General features: G+C 52.8%; 1 protein-coding gene across 1 annotated transcript; it reads left to right on the top strand.

Moving 5' to 3' along the window:
• The first annotated feature begins 681 nt into the window (after positions 1-681).
• On the top strand, positions 682-22,039 carry AMN (amnion associated transmembrane protein). Its single transcript, XM_050335445.1, has 12 exons — positions 682-839; positions 3,019-3,137; positions 3,247-3,291; positions 12,391-12,478; positions 13,987-14,222; positions 15,745-15,882; positions 15,963-16,071; positions 17,097-17,179; positions 18,084-18,270; positions 18,969-19,143; positions 21,406-21,508; positions 21,770-22,039. Exons 1-12 carry the CDS (start codon positions 797-799, stop codon positions 21,863-21,865), a joined length of 1,422 nt encoding a protein of 473 aa, XP_050191402.1. The 5' UTR covers positions 682-796; the 3' UTR covers positions 21,866-22,039.
• The last annotated feature ends 666 nt before the right edge of the window (positions 22,040-22,705 follow it).

Raw genomic sequence — 22,705 nt, 5'->3', positions numbered from 1 at the left:
TGCTGAGGCCTCCAGCTCACCCCTGGGCGTGGGCCTCTGTCATCAACCTTATGCTGTCCCCTTCCCAGGATGTCAGTGCTCTCCCCCCATCCTTTCCAGCTCCTAACACAACCTTGGTAAGGATGTGGGCCTGGCATGCAGCACTGCTCTGTGCTGGGGCGGAGGACAGGGATAGTGAAGTCCTTGCTCTTCCTCCTGCATCCACACTCACCGGTGCCACAGCCAGCAGCCCGTTCACCCCGGCAGCCTCCTCAGGAGCAAAGTGGGGCTGTGCTGGCACTGCCTCCTGCGCTGGGTAATGAGAAAATCAGCTGGTGGCCAAAGTACAATTACATGTCGTGGCTGGGAGCTGCTCCCTTCCAAGACAGCTAATTGAAAAGCATTGAGACCATTATTAATAATTACAAGGTAGCCGTTGTTCAACAGGGGAGAGAGGCGTGGGATGGGCACGCAGGGTGTTCACCCTCGCCACCACTTAGCTGGACCTGCAAGGGTGCGGGGAGTGTGAATGGCGAGGTCTGATGAGCCAATCTGGGAGAATCTCCACTATTGCCTTCCCAACTCCTCCCTCAGTCTTTCCTAGGCTCCCCATGGATGCCAAGGAAACGGGGAAACTGGGAAAGGAGCTGAGTGCAAACCAGCTTCTGGGGCAGAGCAAGGTGAAGGGGTAAACCTGCCTCCCACACTGTTTAACTCCCTTCTCCCTGCAGCCTCCTGCGGGCTGAGCCCATCACGTGCCCTCGGGAAGGGTGCAAGGTCCAGCCGGGCAGGGTCCGCCGAGGCGAGGGATGGCAAAATGAGGCGCCTGTTCTTCCTCCTGGGTGTCCTGCAGCTCCTTGGTGAGTGCGCCCAGGGCTCGGCCACCGCGGTCAGCAGGGGTGACCGCCGGGTGACTTCCCCGCTCCGGGTGGGCTCTTGGCAGTCGTGTTTTGGGTTTTGCAGTCGTGTTTTAAGTGACAAGAGTTGCGGGCTCTTATCACTTAAAAGCGTTATCTGTAAGGGAAACGTGAAAAGGCATTTCCAGCCGGACGGAGCTGAATGAATGAGGCAGGGGAATGAGGCTGGGATAGCCGTATGCTGCCTGCTGTTCCCCTCATTTGAAGTCAGCAGCGCTGCGCCGCAGGACACGCTCCCTGTTGAATATGTATGTCGCTTTGATGTTCAAGGACTGCGCTTCCCGGGAGACAGGGCTGATTAAATAGCAGACTGATATTTCCAGGGCTGGGGAGGGTGCAGGAATGCATCAGAGCTGCTGCATGGGGGCAAAAGGCTTTGCACCAGGAGATTAACCTTCGGCCGAAGGGGATGCCGCGGCAGCCAGGTGGGATGCAGGGCCACCTCCACGGTGTGAGCTCTCTCGACACAGCGACCTGCGGCTGCGGGACGTGAGGCGTGTGTGCCATGGGGCTGGCTGAGCCTTTTGGCTGGAGCCTTAATCTCTCCATTCCTTCGCTTCCCGAGGCGGGAGGCTTGTGAGTCAGTCCCAGCAGGGAAGAACAACGTGCCCTCACCATGTAGGTGCTTTCTCCTTTTTTTTTTTTTTTTTTGTCTCTGAGCCAGCAAGGTGTTTGTGCCCACAACACTGCAAGCAGCTGCTTGGCTCCTGTTCTTACTGCTGTTCGTGCCTTTTCCCCTCTCGGTGGGTTTTAAGGAGGATACGGCAGGGATGTGTTTGGTCTGCCTGAGGGATCCTTCAGGCAGCTAAAGCCGTGGCCACAAACGGGTGTGAGCCTTGCACCTGGGCTCCAGCCCCTTTTCCTCCATTAGGACTTTTATTCTGGTTAAAAATACATTGTTTCTTGTTCATCTGGAGATGGCTGCCTACAGCAAATGGTCTCAGCAGAGCCCCTGGCAGAATTAGTGCAAATTACACCCCAAGGCGATCGTTGTGTGCTAATAAAGCCTCTCCAGCCACATCCCTCCCCATCATTTCTTAATCTTGAGTCACAGAATATTCTCAGTTGGAAGGGACACATTTGGAGTAGCCGGGCCCAGGCTTTCTGCAGGGCACCTCCCTCCATCAGCTAGAGTCATCCAGAACACCCCTCCTTCCCCAGGCCGGGGTGGGGCATCCCTGTAACCCCTCTCCACCCCCTCTCTAGTGCCCCAGTCCTCTCCACCACTGGCTTTTTACATATTTTTTAGTTTAGTGGGTCTCTCTCCTACAGAAAATATGATCTATAATAAAGGTAAAGGATTTTTTTTGTTTTGTTTTGGTTTGTTATTTTTTTCCCTCAGTTTCATAACTCACTTGCCTGAAGCCATTTAATTCAGCCTGCTGGAGATTTATCTCCAGCTGAATGTGCATCCTCCAGCCAAGCCTGGGCAATGTCAGGTTGTGAGGCTGCTCTGCCGTGCTTGTGCCAAACAGGGCAGGTCATAGTGAAAACCCCCTCTGCTGGGTCCTGTCCTTGGCCAGCAGGTTAATCCCTGATACCCATGGGCAGGGCCACCATCCCAGCAAATGCCATGGGAAATGACCCTGTTTTCCAACCTCTCGATGCCTCAGGCTGCAAGACACCACTGAATCCAACCCCCCAGCCCCAAACATCTGGTTTTTTGTTACATGTCCCATAGCAAATGTCATTTCTCCTCTTGTCCTCGTGGTCCTGCCAGTCCTGTGTGCCCACTTGGTACCTACTGGAAAAGACAGGCTGAGGAATCTCTACTTAATTAGTCTGACTGACAGCAAAACCCACTGCAAGTATTGCTTAACTACCAGGTGTATGTTATTCTTGCTCTTTGCCTGCAGGACACTTTACTGCCTTCCCTCTGCCTGCCAAGTATTTGTCCCTCTTCCTATCTGGGTGGGTAAAAACCATCACCCAGCCAAAAAAAAAAAATCCCCTACGAAGAGAAGGGCTGTGACTGCTCAGCTGGGAAAGCGCAGAAAGTGATGTTGGGTGGAAAATTCCCAAATCTGGCCCAAACAGGCCAAGCCATCCTAAAGCACATCCCAGAGAGGGCTCCCAGTGACTCCCGTGGACTGGATTACACTGATTTCTCTGCTCTTCCCAGCTGCTGCTGCTGCCGTGTACAAGCAGTGGATCCCCAACACCAATTTCGAAACCGCCTCCAACTGGGATAAAGGCAGAGTCCCCTGTGCCAGAGACGTGGTTCACTTTGAGAAGGACAAGGTATTGGGCATTTTTGATTTGTTTTATTTTTTGCAAAACATCATTGGGCATTGGAAAAGCACTTTACCTGACAGGGCAAAGCACCCTTTTATTTTTGCTTTTCTTACAGGTCGTCTCGGTCTTCGTTGGGTCTCCCTATGCGCTGACGGACATGGTAAGGCAGCGTGCAGGGGTACCAGAGGGTGGGTGAAGGCAGGGCCAGTGCTGGAGCTCTGCCAGCTGGTGGCACATTCCCCTCTCCCTCTCTCCATAGAATCACAGAATTATTTGGGTTGGAAGGGACCTTCAGGATCATCCATTTCCAACCCCACTGCCACGGGCAGGAACAACTTCCACTAGACCTGGTTGCTCAAAGCCTCATCTACTTCCTCGTGAGGGGAAGAGGAGGGGCAGACACTGATCTCTGCTCTGTGACACGGCCCGAGGGAATGGCCTGAAGTTGTGTCAGGGGAGGTTTAGGTTGGATATTAGTAAAAGGTGCTTCACCCAGAGGGTGGTTGGGCACTGGAACAGGCTCCCCAGGGAAGTGGTCACAGCACCAAGCCTCACAGAGTTCAAGAAAAACTTCCATGGATGGAGCATCCACAACTTCTCTGGGCAACCTGTTCCAGTGCCTCATCACCCTCACATTAAAGAATTTCTAATATTGAATCTAAACCTGCCCTCTTTCAGTTTAAAGTCATTCTGTGGACTTTGACATTTTGCTCTGTGGTCCAGCCAGACCAAGATGCCTCAGCCAGTCCCACATCAGCCTGGGTTTCTCTGTACCATGGAGCCAAAGCCTGCTTCTGGGCTTTTTTGTGTGTTGTTGTTTGTTTTTTTAATTAGGGGAGAAGTGGGAGAGCACCCCAACTCTCCATTTCATTTGAAAGAAATTAATTTTTCTTCCCCAAAGAAGGGGTAAAACCCCCTCCATGGGATGGAGACCTTGGCATTAGTTGGCTGAGGAGCACCAGCCCACCTCATTGCTGACACAGAGCAGGCACTAGCCCCAGGCAGAGGCTAAGTGAAGCTGACACCAAAATATCTTGAAATGAAAACAAACTGTTCTGGGAAATCCCAAAATGTTGCTTGAGAAATTTTCTTTCAAGTGCCATTGGGTCTTATATTTTTCTGCAGCATTATTAGCCTGGCTGTGGCAGGACGGGTGCGACACCCTGCTGAAATATATGTGTTGAGTGAGGTAAGACGGGGGGGAGTCTCACCTCAGAGGGGTTTTTAGCAACCTGGCTTCCCCCCAGAAGAGGAGCCCTGCCCAGAGCAGGCTGACAGGCAGACATGAAAGCACAGAGTCTCAGTCTCCATGGTTTGAAAGGTAAAATTTAACAGGGAGGAATTAAAGGAAAAAGCAAACTCACTGCCCCAGTACATCAGTGGGGGATGTGTCACCAGTGAGTCCTCCCCCAGTGCTGGGACAGCAAGAGATGGGCTGGATCCTGTTTGAAAAACCTCCTTCCCTGGACAGCATGAGCTTGTGGACGAGTTTTCTCTCTCAGTTTCAGGACAGCTTTGCTCTTTTATCGGCCATTAAATCCGAAGAAGCCCTTGAAATTTATGTGGTGTAATTTGTTCAGGCTGTCTACGCCACTAATAGTTTTGATGCTTTAATAACGCCATGTGCCACGTTTAATGCCTCAACAAATATTTGGAGGAGATACTTTATTTATATGGCATTTTAAATATGAATTTTTGAAGGAAAGGATATACTGGGGAAATACGTACAAATATAATGTAATAAATGATGTGGAATTTACCCAGAGACGAAAAGAGCAAAATACCACTCCAGTAGATTTTATTTTACTTACAGATGAATGTATAATATTTCTAAAGTACTTTCATCAGAGCCCTGCAAAGTGCATAATTGCAGAGCAGCGTTAGTCATTATGGCTGAACCTTCCACAGCCAACAAGCTGGAGAGCGGAGCTGAGCAGCCCCACAGCTTCCCAAGGAGAGGAACAACACAAAATGACACCCATGGCTGTGCTGACTGTCCGCTGGCTGCTCAGGTGGATGGTTCCCATCACGACTGAGTGACGCGTCAGGCTTGGAGTGACTCCCAACTCATCCCAATCAAAGGATCCACAAAGCTTGTGGGAGCCCCTGGGGACCCTCTGCTGCCCTGGGATTTCTCTGGGCCCCTGCTGCTGGCAGGCAGCTGCACAGGCTCCAGGGTTCCAATAAATTTTATAATCCCACTGCTGTGCAGGTGGAGAGGACTGCTGGGGAATCCATGAGGGAGTAAAACAGGGCACAGGCTGTGTGGATACCATTCCCCTCCTGTACTAAATTGGTGAGCAGCCAAGCTTGTTCCCAGCTATAATGTGTACTGCAGCTCACACTTTCCTTCTGAGCATCACCACCCCAGCGATTCCCTGTGAACTGTCCCTGCATGTTTCTTAGTGCAGTGGTTAATATTTCTTTTTAATTTCAGCTCAGGCACTTCCCTCCCATGCACTGCTGTGCTCTGCTGTCACCAGGTGATACAGGGACTGCCAAGGATGAAAAAGGGATGAAACCCAGCACCTGAGCAGGGCTGCCACTCATGCGGATGGCACAAAATTTGGCAACCAGCTGGTTAGAAAATGAATTGGTCATGAGGCTTTTTGCAGGGAGGCTGGGCTGCACCTGTTCGGCTGCCGGCCACGCGCGCTGGAGCATTAATCACTTAAATCAGCAAGAATACATTAAGCTTTAGAGTCACCATGGAGATGCTATACAGCCTTTGGCCAAAAAAAAAAAAACAAAAAAAAAAGGGAGAATGTTGTTTGCTATAGTAGCACAGGAGGAAATTCACGGCTGAAGAGGGACTGGGCTCTCATTGACTTTCATGAGGACAGTGCCTGCTGTGGCAAATGTAGGGGAGGGTGCTTGGTGCTGGTGCCCTGCCAGTGGAGGGGCAGCATGAGATCTCCCATCTCAACTCCCCAGCTGAGCCGAGTGAGATCTAGAGTGCTGGGGGGTCCTCATGTGCCACCATCACTCCCCTCCTAGACATTCATGTGAAAGCTCACCTCTGTACAGTGAGCCCTCCAGCTCTCCTCCCCATCCATCCCATGTGGGCAGCAGCTGAGTGCTGGGAGATGCTTTCTTGAGAGAAGGCCAGGCTGTTGGGGCATGGAGCCCACTTCCTTGCTCAGACCCATTGATTGCCCAGTTCAGTGGTTATCTGAAGTTTCAAGTGGGTCCCTAATTCAGCCACACACTAAATCCAAACCCAGCTTAAGCGTAAGTGGCTTTGGAGCACAACCGTTGTGATTAGGCTGGATTTTCTATGGTAGTTAGCTGCCTAAAGATGCAGATCAGTATTTAGCCAGTTTTTAGAGGTGCCTGCGAGTAAATGTGCAAAAACAATGGACGTGGAGGTGGTGGCGCCTGACATGGGTGCTCCAGGGCTAGGCAGGCTTTGGCTTTGCTTGTCTCCCTAACATGGGAGAAGGGGTCCTGTGAGGGGTTTGGACCCTCTGGCTATGACTGTGCTTCCAAAGGGAGCCAGGCCAGGGCATGGCTGCAGCTGTGGGCCTGGTGTTTGCCCCAGTAACACCAGCCCTGGTGCAGTTTGTGCCCAAGCCAGCCAGCACTGAAGTGCAGGCCAGGGGTGGATGATGCTGCTTCTATTTTTGGGGCGGCAGGAGTCGGGTTTAGTCACGTGGCAGAACAGTCTTGCTCAGTCCATATGGTGCCAGGGTCAGGGCACTTGCTGGGGTTATTCAGCAGTGCTGACATCACCTTTCCAGCTCTGCCCCATCCCTGAGCTCTGCTGTGGGGTGGCAGCTGCCCATTCCCCCTCCTTGCCCACCTGGCAAGGGGCTGCAAGCCTGGGTGAGGGTTGGGGATGTGCGGGGCATTGGGGTCTGACCAGGGACTCCTCCCCCAGCCTTTATATTTTTAGCTGCCTAATTGTGAGAGCAGAATGTACTCGGCTTTGCTGCAGGATGCTCCTGCTCGGTTCCTGGCAGAGATTGATCTTGAAATGCCAATTGCTCTCCAGGGGCACTGGCTCTAATGAATTGCCACAGTTTGCGCTCATCCCAGGCACCGGCGCTCCCTCCCCCATCGCTTCCCAGACAGCAGGGTAATGAGACACCCTGGAAAGGCATTATTTTTCCTTCTCCTGAGATGAAGGTAAAATATTTCAGGGCAGTGCACGTGTGTGTGCGTATGCGCCAGCCCATAATTCCAAGCCTGAATCCTGCAGTCTTTCCTCCGTCAGCATTCACGCTGAAGGTGTGCCCTAGGAAAGGAGTGTGGTGAAACACTCTTTTACAGTCATCTCCACGAGTTTATTTGCTCCTTCTAGGCTGGCTTGCAGCAGGTGAAGTTATTAAAGTCTATGATGAGTGGAGCAGCTTGCCGGTATTCCGGGCTGTAGCGGATGCTGGAGCAGGGTCTGGCTGGGCAGCTGCTCCATGGACTGTCTGCCCTCCCTTCACTGCTGGGCATGGCTCCCCTGCCCACACCTCAAGCCTTGCTGGGGTCAGAGGAGGTCTGGTGGGCATTGCCCACCACCGCTGATGGGTCTCACAAAGAGGAACACCAGCTCCTGTGCTCTGGTCTGGGCTGCACCAGCCTGATTGAGCAGGGGCTTCATGGGCATACAGACTGCATTTCTTGCCTGGCTTCTTTGGGATGCTAAAGCCTCATTTCTCATGGGACCATGTGCCTGTGCAGGGAGATCTTTGGGCAGTGAGATGCTAGTCCAGCAGCAGGGTCTTGGGATGGCCAGAGATCATCCTGTCTTGCTGACCCTTCTTGCAGGGGGTTACCTGGTGTTGGGACTGGGGACCATGGAAGGGCCAGGCTGGCTCTGGGGACATGGGGTGGCATGTGTGGCTGGGAGGAAGAACAGCATCCTGAGGATGCAGGTGGAAAAGCTTCATGTGGGCAAGAAAGCAAACAAATGAACCCTCAGTAATAAACCCAGGAAATGCTGCTGCCAGCAAGCCCCTGGCAATGCTCCAGAAATGTCAAAGGGATTCACCTGTGGGTTGTTCTGGCTCTGTGCCTTTCCAGGGCCGTCATCCAGCAGCTGGGATACTACTCAGGCACCACCACCAGCTGTGCTGAGGCCCCCAGCCCCAGTGGGAATTGGGAAAATCCCTGCTATTCCCACCTGTGGGCAGCATGGCAGGGCCTGCCTGTCTGTTGCCTCAGCTGCCTGCTGCCGCCCATGGGCTGCTGCTGCCCTAGCAGAGCTGGACTGGGAAAGATGATATGGAAATAATTTCCCTGGTGCATTATTGCCTTTGCTGGGCTATGGTGCTCCATGTTGGAGCAATAACCCACTTGCAAGGAATTAAAATGCACTGATGCTGCAAATCAGGGCAAGGCTGGGGGAAGAACTGGCTGCAGTCATGAACGTCACTCGCCCAGGTTCAGAACAAGTGCTGCATTTTTCCTGTGCTGATGACTGTGACATGCCAGTCACAGTGCTGCTGCCAGTCACCTCAGTCCAATACTTGTGACTTGAGTGGAGCCAGGATGTGCTGGAGGCTGGTTCAAGGCCACCTACTTGAAAAGCCATCTCTCAGGCCTTTGCTATCTTTTTCTTTCACGTTTCAGAGGTTAGTTTCATTTTCCCTTATGCATTGGGGCAGCAAATTCCTTCTCAGTGGTGCAATCCTGGGGCTGGGCCAAGAGCCACAAAGGGTCTTTCTTTTTTTTTTTTTTTTTTTTTTCCCCCTGAATTTGATAAGAAAAATGATGTCTGTGTTTCAGTTGTCATTACACTTGATAACGATGACCAGGGAGATAAGTGATTTACCAGTATCAGGGATGGGAAATGACTAATGGGACTCTAAGCACTTGCTGTATTAATGGCCCTGGAGTACAGGTTGGCAGGAGGAAGGGAAAGCAGATGAAACTACCAGCTTTTTGGCCTCGGTCCATTGGTACCTGTCATTGCTCAGTTCAAAATGTACTTGGAAAGTGGCCCAACCTATATACAATTTCTACACTAAACTCCCAAAGGTAGAAAGCCGCTGCCCAACCAGAGTCTCCATTTGTCCTCTGCAGTGAGCCGAGATGCTTAACTTATGGTAGGAAAAGAGAAAAGGCAAATTATTTACAAAGCAGCGTTGGACGATGGAGCCACTTCTGAAATGCTGCCCGGTGGTGTGAATCTCAGGGAGGGCCAGTGGTGGAGGAGCAGCACAGCTGCCTCGCTGGGCACAGAGCCATAGCTGTGGGGACAAGCCCCAGAAATTCCTGTGACAAACCAGTACGGGGCTCTTACTGCACTTTATCTTTGTGGAAATGTGGTGACTCCATCCTGTCTCGCATTGTGTTGTGTTGCATCTTAATTCCAGGGTCGGTGCTTGTAGTGTTTGGCCACTCTCTGAGTGCAGAGGGACACTGTGTGTGCTCACTGTTATTTCCCTGCCACGCTCACAGTCAAGTGGACAGCTTCCTCTGGGCTTGGGATGTCCAGTCAGCCTGGGGTTTTGTCCTCAGGGGTGGAGGGTGATCTCCAGGGGTAACTGGAGAAGCTGCATCTTCTCCTGAGAGCCTGGAGGCCAATGTCTCCAGAGCAGAGGTGCAGCAGGTGTGGGGCAGTTTTGGCACGAGGTGTTTTCTCCCCGTGGGCAGGACTGTTGCCATGTGCTGCTGGCCCCGTGTCTGCCATCACCCCAGCCAGACCCACTTGCCCTCCCAAGCACATGCAGAGGGGGAGCACCTCGGTTGATCATGACCAGTGTTGTGCATATGTGTGTGCACACGTGTGCATCCCTAACTGAGCAAGTCCACCTCATCTCTTTTCTTGCCCCACTGAACTCAGCCCTGCCATGTGAATCCTTGATGTGTTTCCCTCACCCCTGTTCAGTTTGGGAAGATCTAAATGAACAACCCCGTGAAACCAAGAGCTCATTGTGGCCCATCTGACCACCACAGGGCATTTGGTAAGCTCTGACTGCACAGCCATAGTCAAAGTGTTTGGTAACTACAGGGAAGAGAGCTGTCAGGCAGGCAGGAGTGAGAGTAGGGACTTCCCAAGCCAGCAGTCTTGATCCAGCCACAACACTCACAGATGCCAACTTCTGCAGCTTGGGAAAGCAAGAGGAGGCCAGTCACGGTCCTGCTGTGTGACCATCTTCTTCACCAGCAGCTGCTTCCTGATTTTGCTTCTTCCACCCAGAGGTTCCTGCAGCTTTGGAACTGAGTGCCCAGAGCTGACTGCTGTGAAGAGCTGGTGCCCTGCACTGGTGAAAGGATCCACTGCATCCCATCCAAAACCCCTCTCTGAGCAGCTCAGATGGACCCCAGCAGCCAGCTGGCCACTCCTCATGCTCGGCCCGTCATGCACAGCAGGGTACCAGGCTGCAAACTGGGCAAAGGGCAGTGGTGAGGGCTCCAGTCTGAAATGGCCCAGGGAGTCTGGGAGGAGGGACTTGGCTGGCAGGGCTGCTGGTACTGCCCTGGGTGTAGATGTCAGCTGACTGCTCCAAAGTCTCCCACCACCCAGTCCTGTGTGGGCTCACAAGAAAACAAGCCAGTTGAAGTACAGCATCTTGTGACAGAAACTGGTAGCATTGCCCTCACCCAGCTCAAAGCAGGCCAAGTCCTGAGCCTCAGAACTTCACTAGACGTGGCTTCTGTATCTGCAGCTAGAGGCCATGTTGCCATTCATATCCTGGCAGACCTTTCAGCCTGTTTCAGTGCTTTAGTTTTGGAAAAATTTGCTTTACTCAAGAGTAACAGAAATTCAGACAACATGATGGCAGAACATGTGCTATGGCCTGATGGGGCAGTGTCCATAGGCAAAGGCTTCTTCCTGGCCGGTGGGGAGACCCTGCACCCCTGGGGCAGATGTTGCCCAGACCTCAGCTATTCACAGTGCCATCCCCTCTTGTCCAGCCCAACATCCTGTTGCTGGGTTTGAAGCAGACAGTGCAGAGGAGCACTTCAGGGCTCTCGGTGGCAGCCACCCTCTGCTCTCTATCCTAGCTTCTCGTGGTTCCTGAGCCAAGAGGGGGACCTGGGCTATGGCCTTCAAAACACCACACCACCAAGGAACTAAACTTCTAAAGACCTGCCTACAGTTTGGGGGTGAGGAGCTTTTTGCCATGTCTACCTCCCCTACTCCTTCCCTGTGGTGGTCCCTGAGTGGGACAGAGCATCTTCAGGCAAGACTGCCCCAAGGACAGAGAGCTAGCTATCACAGCCACCCACAGCAGTCAGTCATAAGTCTTGCATTCTCTAACCTACATACATATTTAAAGACCAATTAAGTAGATGAAACCTTAAAATCCCATTTAACGTGTTTCTGCCTGAGCACAGGACCCAGTACTTCGGCATAATGCAGTCCTGGAGGGCTTCCAGCTGCTGTCTGGGGAGTGATGCTTAAACCCTGGATTGACTGAGTTTGAGAAGAAAGCCTTGAACATCACTCACTCAAAAATATTGGGGGAAAGAAAGCATGACTTTCTCTCTGGTGATTTCTGTGTGTAAAATAAAATGGGTGGGCTGAATAACCTGTGTGCTGTGAATGAGTCACCTGACTTGATCATTTGCCAGGCCTGTCCTGGAGTTGGCAGTGCTGGCTGGTGACCCAGGTGGCCACAGTTGCTTGCCAAAAAGGCTCTCATGGCAGAGGTGTGCCTGCTGAGGTTTGTCTGTGGCCAGGCCAGTATCATGATCCTGACTACTTGCTGGTGATGTCCTACCCAACAAGAAGAGGGTATAGCTAAGGCAAGCTGCTCCAAATGCTGGTGTGTGCTTGCTTTAGCTTGTGCTGACTTTAGCTTGTGCTTTCAGGTCACTAGCTGACCTGGCAACAAGCACAGCTTGGGCCCCTGAGTTATGTTTTGTGGGTCAAGCACAGCCTCTGGAGGTGGGAACCTGTTAAGTGAGGGGACCTCTGGTACTTACAGAGTAAGGTTGAGTTTTTCATGGCGTACCAATGTATAAATCCAATTCCTGAGCTGCTGGGAGTGTGTGCAAGCGGAGGAAGAAACTGTTAAAAGACTTTGTTTTGCTTTTTCCTTGTTCTTGCTTCACTGAACGCTTCATGCTTTTCTGTGTTGTGGAAGATAATGTCAAACTGCCTCTCCCCATCACAGCGTCCCCATCTGTAAAACCGGGAACTGATACTTTCCCATTTACCTGGGGCAGGGCCAGGGTGGCTCCTGATGACTGTAAAGTGCCTCAGAGACTGCGGGTGTAATAGGCAGCCTAATAATTATCACTGTTATTTGATTACAAGCCTGGGTGTCTGGCAGTGGGACCGCACAGTAACGCTCTGAATCCCTCCCTCCAGTACCTGCCCCTGAACGGAGAATTCGTGCTGGCAGCTGGTGCAGGATTCACAGCTTTCGATGGCAGCTGGGATCCAGGATGTGACTCAGGTATTTTGTGCCCAGACCAGGCACCCCATCAGCCTGTGATTAATCATGCAAATTCAGCCCCAACACTTCTACAAAGGTCTTTGCTGTCCCACCTCAGAGCATAGTGAATCACTCCTCTTCAATACTTTTACCTTTTCTTTGATGACCTCCTCACATCAGATCTTTTTTTCCGGCTAGATCACCTGTCTTCTAAAAAAGTAATTATTGTAGGGAAGCCTTTGAAGTCGTAGCAGAGAGGCAAATATTGTTTGTATTTTACCTTGCCTATTAGGCATGTAGCCACATCAAAGTCCTTATTTTCTTCACCACAGTGTTTCCAAAGAAAACTGGTTAGGAGTTACACACTGGTGAGCCAAGCCACAGCCATCGCAGTGAGCTGGCCTTTGGCCCCACACACACAGGCCCTTTGGTGCAAGCACATCCTTCTCTCACCTCTCAGCCTCCAGCCCATGGCTAAGACAGCACATTTGTGTCACTGGTGCCCGTTATTAGTCTGAAAGCTGTTTTATGGGGAGATGTATTTTGGGTATTTAAGAGCTACCTCATGCTTTCAGGGGCAACTAACTTTTTAGTTCCCCTGCAGGAAAGGTGGAGTCCAAGCAGAGACACTATGCCTGCACTCTGACTGGCAAAAAAAAAAAAGAAAAAAAAGAAGAGAAAAAGCCCAAATGGGTCTTCCCAGAGGAAGGACTGTAGCATAAGACTGGAGCCACTCTGAAATCCTTCATCCCTCTCATTTTTCTGTTTGTCCCACAGCAGGGATGCTCTGGCAGCTATGCCTTGCACTGACTGGGCTTTTCCTGCTGACCATGTGCTGCTCCCCTGAAATCAGCAGGCGTTTCTGGGGCAACTTTCACAAATGGACTTTTTTAAAGCTTGATTTCAAAATGAATGCAAATAATTCAGTCACTAAGCCCCTGCATGCTGGCTGAATTGGCAAAGGTTCAGCTGCTGGAAAGGGTGAGAAGGAAGCAGGGCACTGCATGATGAGACTAACCAGCAGGGAAATGGTTAATGATCAAATAATTAATGGTTAAATGGGGCATTTGCTTTAGGGTTGCCTGCTGCAGGGAACAGGGCTTGTCATGTTTCTCTAGGCCTGCCAGGCTGCTGGGAAATTGGGACATGAATTATCATACCCATTTTTATCAGGTTTTAGCTGTTACTCAGCATTCAGGCAGCTGCTCTCCTCCTTAACCAGAAGGGTGAGCTTTAAAGAAGGGGGGAAAGAATGTCCTGTGGTGTCTGGGGCTGGAGGCCTGCAGCCAGATGGGGGGTTTGGGCTGAGACCCCAGCCCTGAGGGCTGGGAAGTTTTGCCGAGCTCCAGGAAGTACCTGTAGAGGCTGCCCATGAGGGTCATGCCAGGGCCAGCCCTCGGCTCCCTGCCCATAGGGTGAGATCCTCTGCTTCGGGCCAGACAGTGCCTGGTTTTACCAGCCCAGGTGCATCTGTGTGGGCTTGGGCTTTGGGTTTGGGTCGTGCTCAACCTTTCCCATCGCTTTGCCAGGTGGAACAGTGAGGTTTGCTGACGCCGAGCAGCACTCATGGTTCGACCCCACGCTGTGGCAGGATGTGTTTCCCAGCGGGGAGCTCAAGCCAAGTGGGCGCGTGTTTTCCGTGGATGAGGAGCGTGTCCCGTGCCGCTACGATGATGTTATCTTCCCGGCCGAAACCTCCTTCCGCGTAAACACCGACTCATCGCAGCAAGTGATTCACCTCCGCAGCATCTCCATCATGGGCCAGGTAAGGCGGGGTGATGAGAAACTGGCCCGACGCCTTCTCACCACAGCCCCAAAGTAGGTCAGGAGAGGAGGGACCAGGAGGGATGGAGGAGCAGCACTGCGTGGGGAGATGGGGCACTCCCACGGGGATGCAGCTTCACGGGCTGCTGCTGCTGCTGTGGATGGCCTCAGTGGCTTTTCTCCTTGACTGGTTTGTTATCGCCTCCCTCCCTGCAGTGTGGGAGCACAGGCTGTCTTACTGTTCATATTAAAAACCAGGGCCAATGTGCACGGGTCAAACCACCAGCAAATGGCATCTTCTCTGGCTCCCGGGGACTGCTCCCTTCCCAGGCACGTGTCTGCAGCCGTGCTGCTCAGGGACCCTCTGGGGACACCTCCCTCCTGCCCCCGACCTTAACGTGGCCCGTGGCCCAGCGATCATCTCCCAGCTTTACTTCAGCACTGCTCTTTAATTGATTGGAGGGATAATTATAGAAGCACTGGCAGCTTGCTGTGTCTCAGCCCGGGAATCAGGCTCACGACAAAACGCCGTCCCTCGCTGGTCAGAGGAGCAGAAGATCACAGGCGCTGCAGCAGTAAACACAGGCTCCTTCCAGGAGTGGGAGATGCGTCAGGCATTTCATAAGTTATTTATTATTTCTACTGCTGTGCTGGCTGGGATCTGCCATTTCAGGGCCAAGCATTAGGGAACTGCTTTTTGGCTAATAGACTCGGTGCCAGGCAGGTGCAGGCAAGTCTGAACAAGGCAGCACCCCAGCCGAGCTCACCTCAGGCACACATAGCCCCAGGGATGCAGAGGTGGATGCTCTTGGGTGCTCAGAATGATGCTGGTCCTGCTGATGCCTGGGGAATACCCCACAGCACATCATACCCCCAGGGACCACTGCCGGCTGTCCCTTGGGGCAGAGGCTGCTGCTGAGCGATGAGATGGAAGGAGAAGGTGCTTTTTTTTTCCTAAAAACTAACCTTTTAAGCTTATATCCCTTTGTATCCCGCCCACTCTGTGCTCTGTGTTGACTATTTTCACCCCAGGGCCTGAGAAGTCTGCCTGTTGTGCTAGGGCATGGATATGCTTCCTGTGGAAGAGAGTGGGTGAGGGAATTACCAGTGGCTTGGAAGGGTGAGGCTGGTCAGTCCAGCTCAGCCTTTACTAATGCAAAGCCCATGGAATTGTTTCTCAGATGAAAGGAAAACAGCTCAGATCCAACCCCTTCCTCCCAGTAGTGAAAAGCTGGTAACTTGAATTCTCCGGGCCAGCAGAAAGATGAAAACCAAAAGGAAAAAAAGGTCCAGCCATCTCATCGTCCTTTTTTTCTGTTTGTTTTAGAGAGAGCTTTTCTGTTGGTCCAGTGGAAAATCTGGAACGGGTGTGTTAGCAGGGTTTTCCTGCTGCATCACTGCCTGCAGTGGGGTTGCCCAATGATGGCCATCAGATACGACACCAGGTGTCCCAGGAGCACGTGGGGACAGCACTGGGACCTGCCCTGGGATACTCACCTGCTTTGCTGCTCTTCCCTGCACAGGCGCTGAGCACCCCAGAGTCCTGGGCTGGGTACCTGCAGAGCCTCTCCGCCCCGCTGCAGTTTCATGGCAATGGCACTCTGCAGGTGACAGGGACTGGCTGTCCCGACAAGTCCGGCTGTGCCTGCGGGAATGCCCCGGTGAGTCTTCCCTTCTCCGTTTTGGGCGATAGCAGTGCCATTTGTGGGGTGGGGACTGACGCTGCCCCACTCTCCTCTAGGATGGCCCCCGCATCTGCGCAGCCCTGCTCAGGGCATCGGGGAAGCAGTGCCCAGTGCCAGTGTGCCAGCGCCCTTTGCAGCCCCTTGGTCACTGCTGTGGGGTCTGTGGTGAGTGGGGGACATGGCCCTATTCCTCCTCCCTGCCAGCTGCCCCAGCCCCCTTACCCTGGTTCCGTGGGGGAGAGTTGGGTGCAGGGGGTGCTGCTGGTCACAGGCTGTATTGCTGCTCCCAAGGGTCCCATCTGCAGGTCCCATCGTGCCACCCTCCCAGAATATCTCTCTGAAGCATCATCCTGGCTTTTTGGAGCCTGTTCTGAGGCACAGGCCTTTGTCCCTGCCTCTGGTTTATCCTGCCAGGATGTCACAGCTCGTCAAGCTAATAGGGCTCTGCTGAGTTTATGCAGCAGAAAGCACTCAGAGGAAATGCAGCCTTTTCCACTCTAATGTCAGCTTCCCAACAGCCAGCCTGTTTCATTTCATTTAAAATAAAAACATGCAGATTGGCAGTGTTCTCTCTGCAATGGGCGCTCCTTCATTAATCCATGTGAAAGGTTGCTAAGGGGAATTTTTCATGCACAGTTGTACCTGGATACTTGGTATCTCATATTTGGTATGTCATACCAAATTCATTAAAATGGCACCATATGTTTCTCCAACACTCTCCTAAAAGCAGAGCCCCTTACAGCCTTTGGGAAAATTTCATATTTCAACAGATGTTTACTTGCATTTTTTCCCAAGGAAAATATTTTTCTCCATGACCTGCAGTGCAGTGGTACAGGGAGCACAGATGTTCCATCCTCTGAGCCTTCCCTCCAAAGGGCAGTGCTGCTGAATCACAGTCTTGTGGCCCCAAAACCAGGTACATGCAGAGCTTCCCAGAGGGATATATGGGAGAAAGCTTTCCAGGGAAATCTCTTCAGAATACGATGGAAGCCAAAAGACTTTCATGAAAGTCAGTTGACAAAAATACCAGCAAGGGAAGGAGAGGTTTCTTTCTGAGCCCAACCAGACCATTTGCACAGAGATGCTGGGGGGTCTCAGTGTCTCTCGTGGCAGCCAGAGCTGTGCTGCCCATCACAGCTCCCTGCCCAGACTTGGTGACAATCTGATGTCTGTCTGTTTTTGGGCTGCAGGGGCCACTATCAACCTGGATTTCACTCCTGATTTCGACCTGCAGAAGTACCAGGACAGATTGGTCCAAGAGTTGCTGAGCCAGGTACATCAGCCTGCTGGATCAGGAGGGGCTAATGAAACTACAAGTCACTGGCCACATCTTCCAGTGATAGTGGGACTCTCTGGGGGGTGGCATGTGGTCCCAGCGATGTCAGGGGTTCAGGCTCACTCCCCACCACCCTGCAGGGCCCACAGCCCACATTTGACCTCTGGGATATGCCAGCTGTGGGGGCTGGGTCTTTTCTCCCCACCACAGCCGCACTGCCCTGCTCACTGCAGGGCAGGAACAGCTGCCAGCATGCAGATGTGGAAGGATGCAGGGGGGCTTGCTGGAAACCCTGCCCTAGAAAACACAGGTCCAGTCTTGATAACATGGGAGGTCAGTGCGTGCAGCTGGGATCATGCAAACCTGCAGTAGGGCATCCCGTGGCAAGTAGGCAAGCACTGGGTGGGTAACTGGCACTGGTCAGCACTCAGATGCTCTACAAGGCATCACTCCTTGCTGCTGCTTGTCAGACATAACATGACATCCCTCCTCCTTGCCAGGGGCTGCCAGGGGAGGGGTTGTGCTCCGAGTTGCACTGGGAGGATCGATACCAGAGTATTGCTCTATTGATCCACAGCTGAAAGCCGGCTGCCTGCCCTCCTTACAGCCACACATGTCTTAATACAGTTTTTAATGGGTGTGATACACGAAATTGGTTTCTCAGCGTGCTCGCCTCCGCTGAGGCACACTGCATGCTGGTCACAGCTTGGGAGAGAGGGACATAGGAGCCTCTCATTTGGGAAACGCGATGGCACCCCAGTAACAGGATGGCAGCTCTGGGATGAGGCTCACACGAAGGTTGAGGTGGGCCTTGCAGCTGCATCCTTAGTGGCTGCCTGGAGAGGTGACTAATTCCTGCCTCCACTCTCATGGGCTGCACATCTCCTTGTGTTTCGAAAAGCCCAAGTACGCCGGAGTGCAGATGGCCATATCCAAGGTGCACAAAGCGCAGACCTTCCTGGGCATCGTGTCCCGGAGCTCCACTCCTCTCATCCAGATCGTGCTGATTGATGACAGGGCGGGAGCAGAGACCGGCACCGCTGCGGAGCAGCTGGCAGCAGACGTCATGGAGGACGTGGCACAGCACGGTAAGCCCCCTGTCCTCCTTGGCAGGTGCATCCCTAGAGACATTCAAATCCCACTGGACATGTGGGCTGCTGGCAGGGAATAAGAAGCTCTGGAGAGCCGTGGGTCAGGATGCATTCTACATCTCCAGGCAACCTGTCTTCACAAAGGACCACCTTTGCAGTAAAACGGTTATTTCTTATATTTAAGTGAAATGTCCTGTATTTCAGTATCTGTCCGTTGCCCCTTGTCCTGATGTCACTGGGCACCTCTGGGTAGAGCCTGGCTCAGTGCTCTGGCTGTGTCTCGCCCGGGCAGAGCAGAGTGGAAGGGTCACCTCCCTTGGCCTGCTGTCAGCTCCTCTCATGCAGCCTGGGATACCACTATGCTTCCCTGCCATGTCCGACCATGACCAGCTTGGTGCCTGCCTGGACCCCCAGGTCCCCTCAGCCAGAATGCTGCATGTGGAGGCAGCCATGGAAGCTGACAGATGCTGATGGGCATGTAGGTCACAGCCAGGGGACCTGGTGGTCGATGTGTGGGCTTGTTCCTGTTGAGTCCATCCACCTGTGTATCCCATCCCCAACCCCAGAGAAAGGTGATCAGCCAGGAGAGCAGTGCCAGACCCAACTGATGGCTCCTTCTGCCCTGGATGGGAGTGGGTGGGGGGATGTGTTGCCCTGTACAGTCTTCACTCCTATTTCTTCTTGCCCTTTCCCAGGTGAAGCACTTGGCATTTCAGGTGGCAAAATGGAAGTGGCCACTGGCAGCACTTTGAGCAGGCAAAGGGGAAGCCACACACTGAGCAGGATCACAGCAGGGACGGTCATGGGGCTGCTCTTCGGTCTCATGTTCCTTGGAGGGATCCTCTTTCTCTACAGAAAGGGAAAACTAAGGTAGGGATGGGGATTCTGCTAGGAGCATATAGTCAGGCTGCCTCTGCTTGAGGCAGCTGTCAGCCCAGGCTGTCCTTCCAGCTGGTCTGGCACACGGGCACACAGTGCTGCCCAGAGCTCCCACAGTGATGGGCATGGCCAGGCAGTCTGCTACACCCATCATTACTGGTTCATAGAATTACAGCATGGTTTGGGTTGGAAGGGACCTTAAAGATCATCTAGTTCCCACACCCCTGCCATGGGCATAGACACCTTCTACTAGACCAGGTTGTTCAAAGCACCTTGAGGTGTTGAACACCTCCATTGGCAATATCCCTGGGCAGCCTGTTCCAGTGCCTCACCACCCTCACAGCAAAGAATTTCTTCCTAATATCTAATTTAAACTGCCCCCTGTCAGTTTGGAACTGTTGTCCTTGTTCCTTGTGGTTTACTGGAGGAGAGGTGACTGAAAGGCACTTCTGCACTCTTGGGCAGGTACTTCAGCCTCCTCTGTGTCTGGGAAGAATTGCTTCTTGGCATGGTAGGGTGTGCCCTGGTGACAGCAGGGCTGCTGCAGCTCAGATGGAGCTCTGCTAGTCATGGTGCCTAGTGACATCTTCTGTTTCTTGGCACCATTATTTTGCAGCCCTGCTAGGGTGTGGAGGACTGAAACTGCCAGCTGCTAAATAGAAATGCATCAAAATGATGCAAAGCACTTGTCCCACAGCTTCATAACCGTGAAAGGGGGTGACGGCATCCAAAAGCAAATGCAGCTTCTGGTGCATTAGTTGTTCACACAGCATGGAGCCCCAGGGGAGGGGTGGTGGGTGCACAGCACCTGACTGCACTACAACTGGAAGCCAGTCAGAAATACCCCTTATCCGCCACCTTTTTCCCCTCATAGCTTGAAAATGGGCTCTGGCAGTGATCAGGGCATCCCAGAATTGGCCATGGCAGTTGCTGGAGTGCCCGCCTCTGCTCCTCCTCCTTTGTGCACTCACCTTCACCTGGTGGGTTTTGCAGGGTTTATTATCTGCCTGCTGAGCCACTGGGGCTTGTCTCACTTACCCACCTGTGGGCAAGTGGGGTTGACCTTATACATAATTACCAGGGGACAGGAATTGCTGAAATTTGCATGTGCAAAGTGCACCTCTGTCTGCCAGGGGATGCTGAGTTCCCCAGTGCTGGGGTTGGCCATGTTACAGAGTCACAAGTCAGGTTGTTTCTTTGCTCTTGGTTCCTCCACTGGGATTTTCTCACCATGCAGCAGTGGCCCTGGCCAGGGAGCTCGCCCTGCCACTTGGCACGTGCTGACATGATATTTCCTAGCAGTAAACCCGCGCCTTCATCTAATTTCTAAATAAAACTCCCAGACCCATAAATGCTACTTGATGATTTATCTTTCACTGACACTTCTTTGGACGGTGGACAGGCCTTTGAAACCAGCACTGTCAGCAGAAGGAGGGAAGTTCTTGTAGCTACAGGAGACAGAGCTGAACCTGAGCCCAGGGAATGTCCCCGGCCAGCCCACTCCTGGTGTGTGTCACTGGGTGGCTCCAGGGCAGGGCGCTTTTGGGTAGTGTTGTCAAAAGCATCGTGGAGGCATCTGACACCAGCAGGGATGCTGCAAATTAGTCATGAGTCTCTGGGAGCCTGCAAGCAGAGTCTGCCTCCATGCAGTGGAAGCTGTCCTGACCACCAGGGAAACGGGGAATTCAGTTTGTTTCCAATAAAAAGGGCCTGGCAGAGCTTCCCTGCAGGTAGCACAGCTCCTGAGGTGCTGTGTGTGGACCTGCTGCTGAGCCCACCTGCAGGAGGTGCCCAGTGCAGGGGAGGATGCTCGGTGTCTGGGACCCTTAGGATAAGAGTAGTGAAGAAAATAACACAAGTAGTGATGGTGATTAAGATGATGAAATGATAAAGTGATAAAAGCAGTGATAATTAGCACTTGATGAGATTGCAGTGGGAACAGGTGTCAGCTCTGTGGCAATTCATTTTAGGCCATGGGGAGGGAGTGATGGCTCCAGAGGGAAGCCTGTGCTAGAGTTGTCTGCCTCTGCAAACTCTTCTGTCCAGAATGCTGGTCCCAGACCTCTAAGCTTAAAGATTTCTGCTGGATATGGCAGCTTTTCCCTGGAAAGGGTACAAACATCCCATTTCAGAGACAGCCTGACACTTTGCCCCTGTATTTTCCCACCCAGCTCTTGAAGATGCAGGGTTTCAGCTGGGGGAGCTGCTGGGTTGGGAGGGATGTGGATGAGTAACGCCCAGGCCTCTCCCCAGGTTGCCTGCCCTGCGTGTCCCCCAGCCCTGGGACAGATTGGAGGACCCGGTGTCCCCTGCACCAGCCAGTGACAAAGGCTTTGACAACCCCATGTTCAACGTGGTGAGTCACCACTGCCAGAGACACTGGGATACTGGGGGCCATGGGCAGGATTGGTGTGGGGCCCCAGCCAGGACACTCTCGAGTGCCAGTTGGGGTTCACCTGGCAGGGGTCCTCCTTTCCCCAGGCCAGGAGGGTTTTGTGGGATGTTCCCCCAGCTCACCAGCCTCTCAACTGCTGCAGGAACTCAGCACTGGGTGGGTTTTGCCAAGGGTTTTGCTTCCCTTCCCCATGGGTTGTTTTTCCCTCCCTTGTTGTTGCAGGAGCCCCCAAGTGCTGACCCTGGAGAGGAGACACCCAAAGACCTCCAGGTCTTCTACCTCAACCCTCTGTATGACGCAAGCGAGACGGAGACCTGACGGTGGAGACTCATGCTGGGAGCAGGCACCACTTCCTTGGGGACACCACCACCTCTCCAGTCCTCACAGCCCCTCTCATAGCTCCTGGTAGGATCTAAGCCAGAAGCAGATCCCACCTGAATAAAAGTGTCCATGCAGTGAAGGAAAACATAGCAAACCTTCGCCGCTGGGGCTCTGGCATGTGGACGTGGTCTCCCTGGTGTTACTTCTGGCTTTTAAACTGTATTTTTTGAGGTATCAGTTCTTTTTAGACAGTTTAACATTGAGATTTGGGTCTCAGGTGGTATCCAGGAGAATTGGGGTCTAGCTGAGTCTCCTGTGCTTTAGCCAGCACTGTGCTGGATTTCTCAGGCTGCACAGCAGGTTGAAGGAAGCATCCCTGGATGCATGACAGAAATTCAGTGCTCAAACACATTTCAAAATACGTCCTGGAGCCTTCATGGCTTGGATCCATTAGCTGGATGGTTCTTTTACTTTCCAGCAGTGTACTCAGTTCCCATTCCTTCCCTCACTCTTGTCCCCTGGGCGCTGGTGAGGTTTAGTCGTGAGTAAACAATTCCCTCCCCATCCCCTGTCCCGAGCTGCTGGAGTTTGCTCCTTCCCTCTGTGCCTGGGCTGACAGGTATGAAACCTCTTGGACCTATGTGCAGATTTATCACTTTACTCCCTGAGGTGAGAAAGTGTGTCTCTTCATGGTACAAAGGGAAAGAGGCTTGGTGCCAGGGGTCCCCCAGGAGGCAGGCAAGTAGGCAGGCAGGCACCTGAAAGCTGGGGACAGTCACATCAGTCCGTCTCTGACAAGGGTTGGGGCAGTGGCACTGAGGGGCCTCGTTAGTGCTG

Source organism: Myiozetetes cayanensis, unplaced genomic scaffold (genome assembly GCF_022539395.1).
Source record: "Myiozetetes cayanensis isolate MyiCay16 unplaced genomic scaffold, myiCay2020 scf6-25, whole genome shotgun sequence".
Lineage (NCBI taxonomy): Eukaryota > Metazoa > Chordata > Aves > Passeriformes > Tyrannidae > Myiozetetes > Myiozetetes cayanensis.
This window is presented reverse-complemented; position numbering and strand designations above follow the sequence as displayed.

Coding starts and splice junctions, on each gene's coding strand:
- AMN (XM_050335445.1), top strand. CDS start 797: ATGAGGCGCCTGTTCTTCCTCCTGGGTGTCCTGCAGCTCCTTG. Junction 3,138..3,246: donor TTCACTTTGAGAAGGACAAG/GTATTGGGCATT, acceptor CTTTTCTTACAG/GTCGTCTCGGTCTTCGTTGG. Junction 3,292..12,390: donor CCTATGCGCTGACGGACATG/GTAAGGCAGCGT, acceptor CCCTCCCTCCAG/TACCTGCCCCTGAACGGAGA.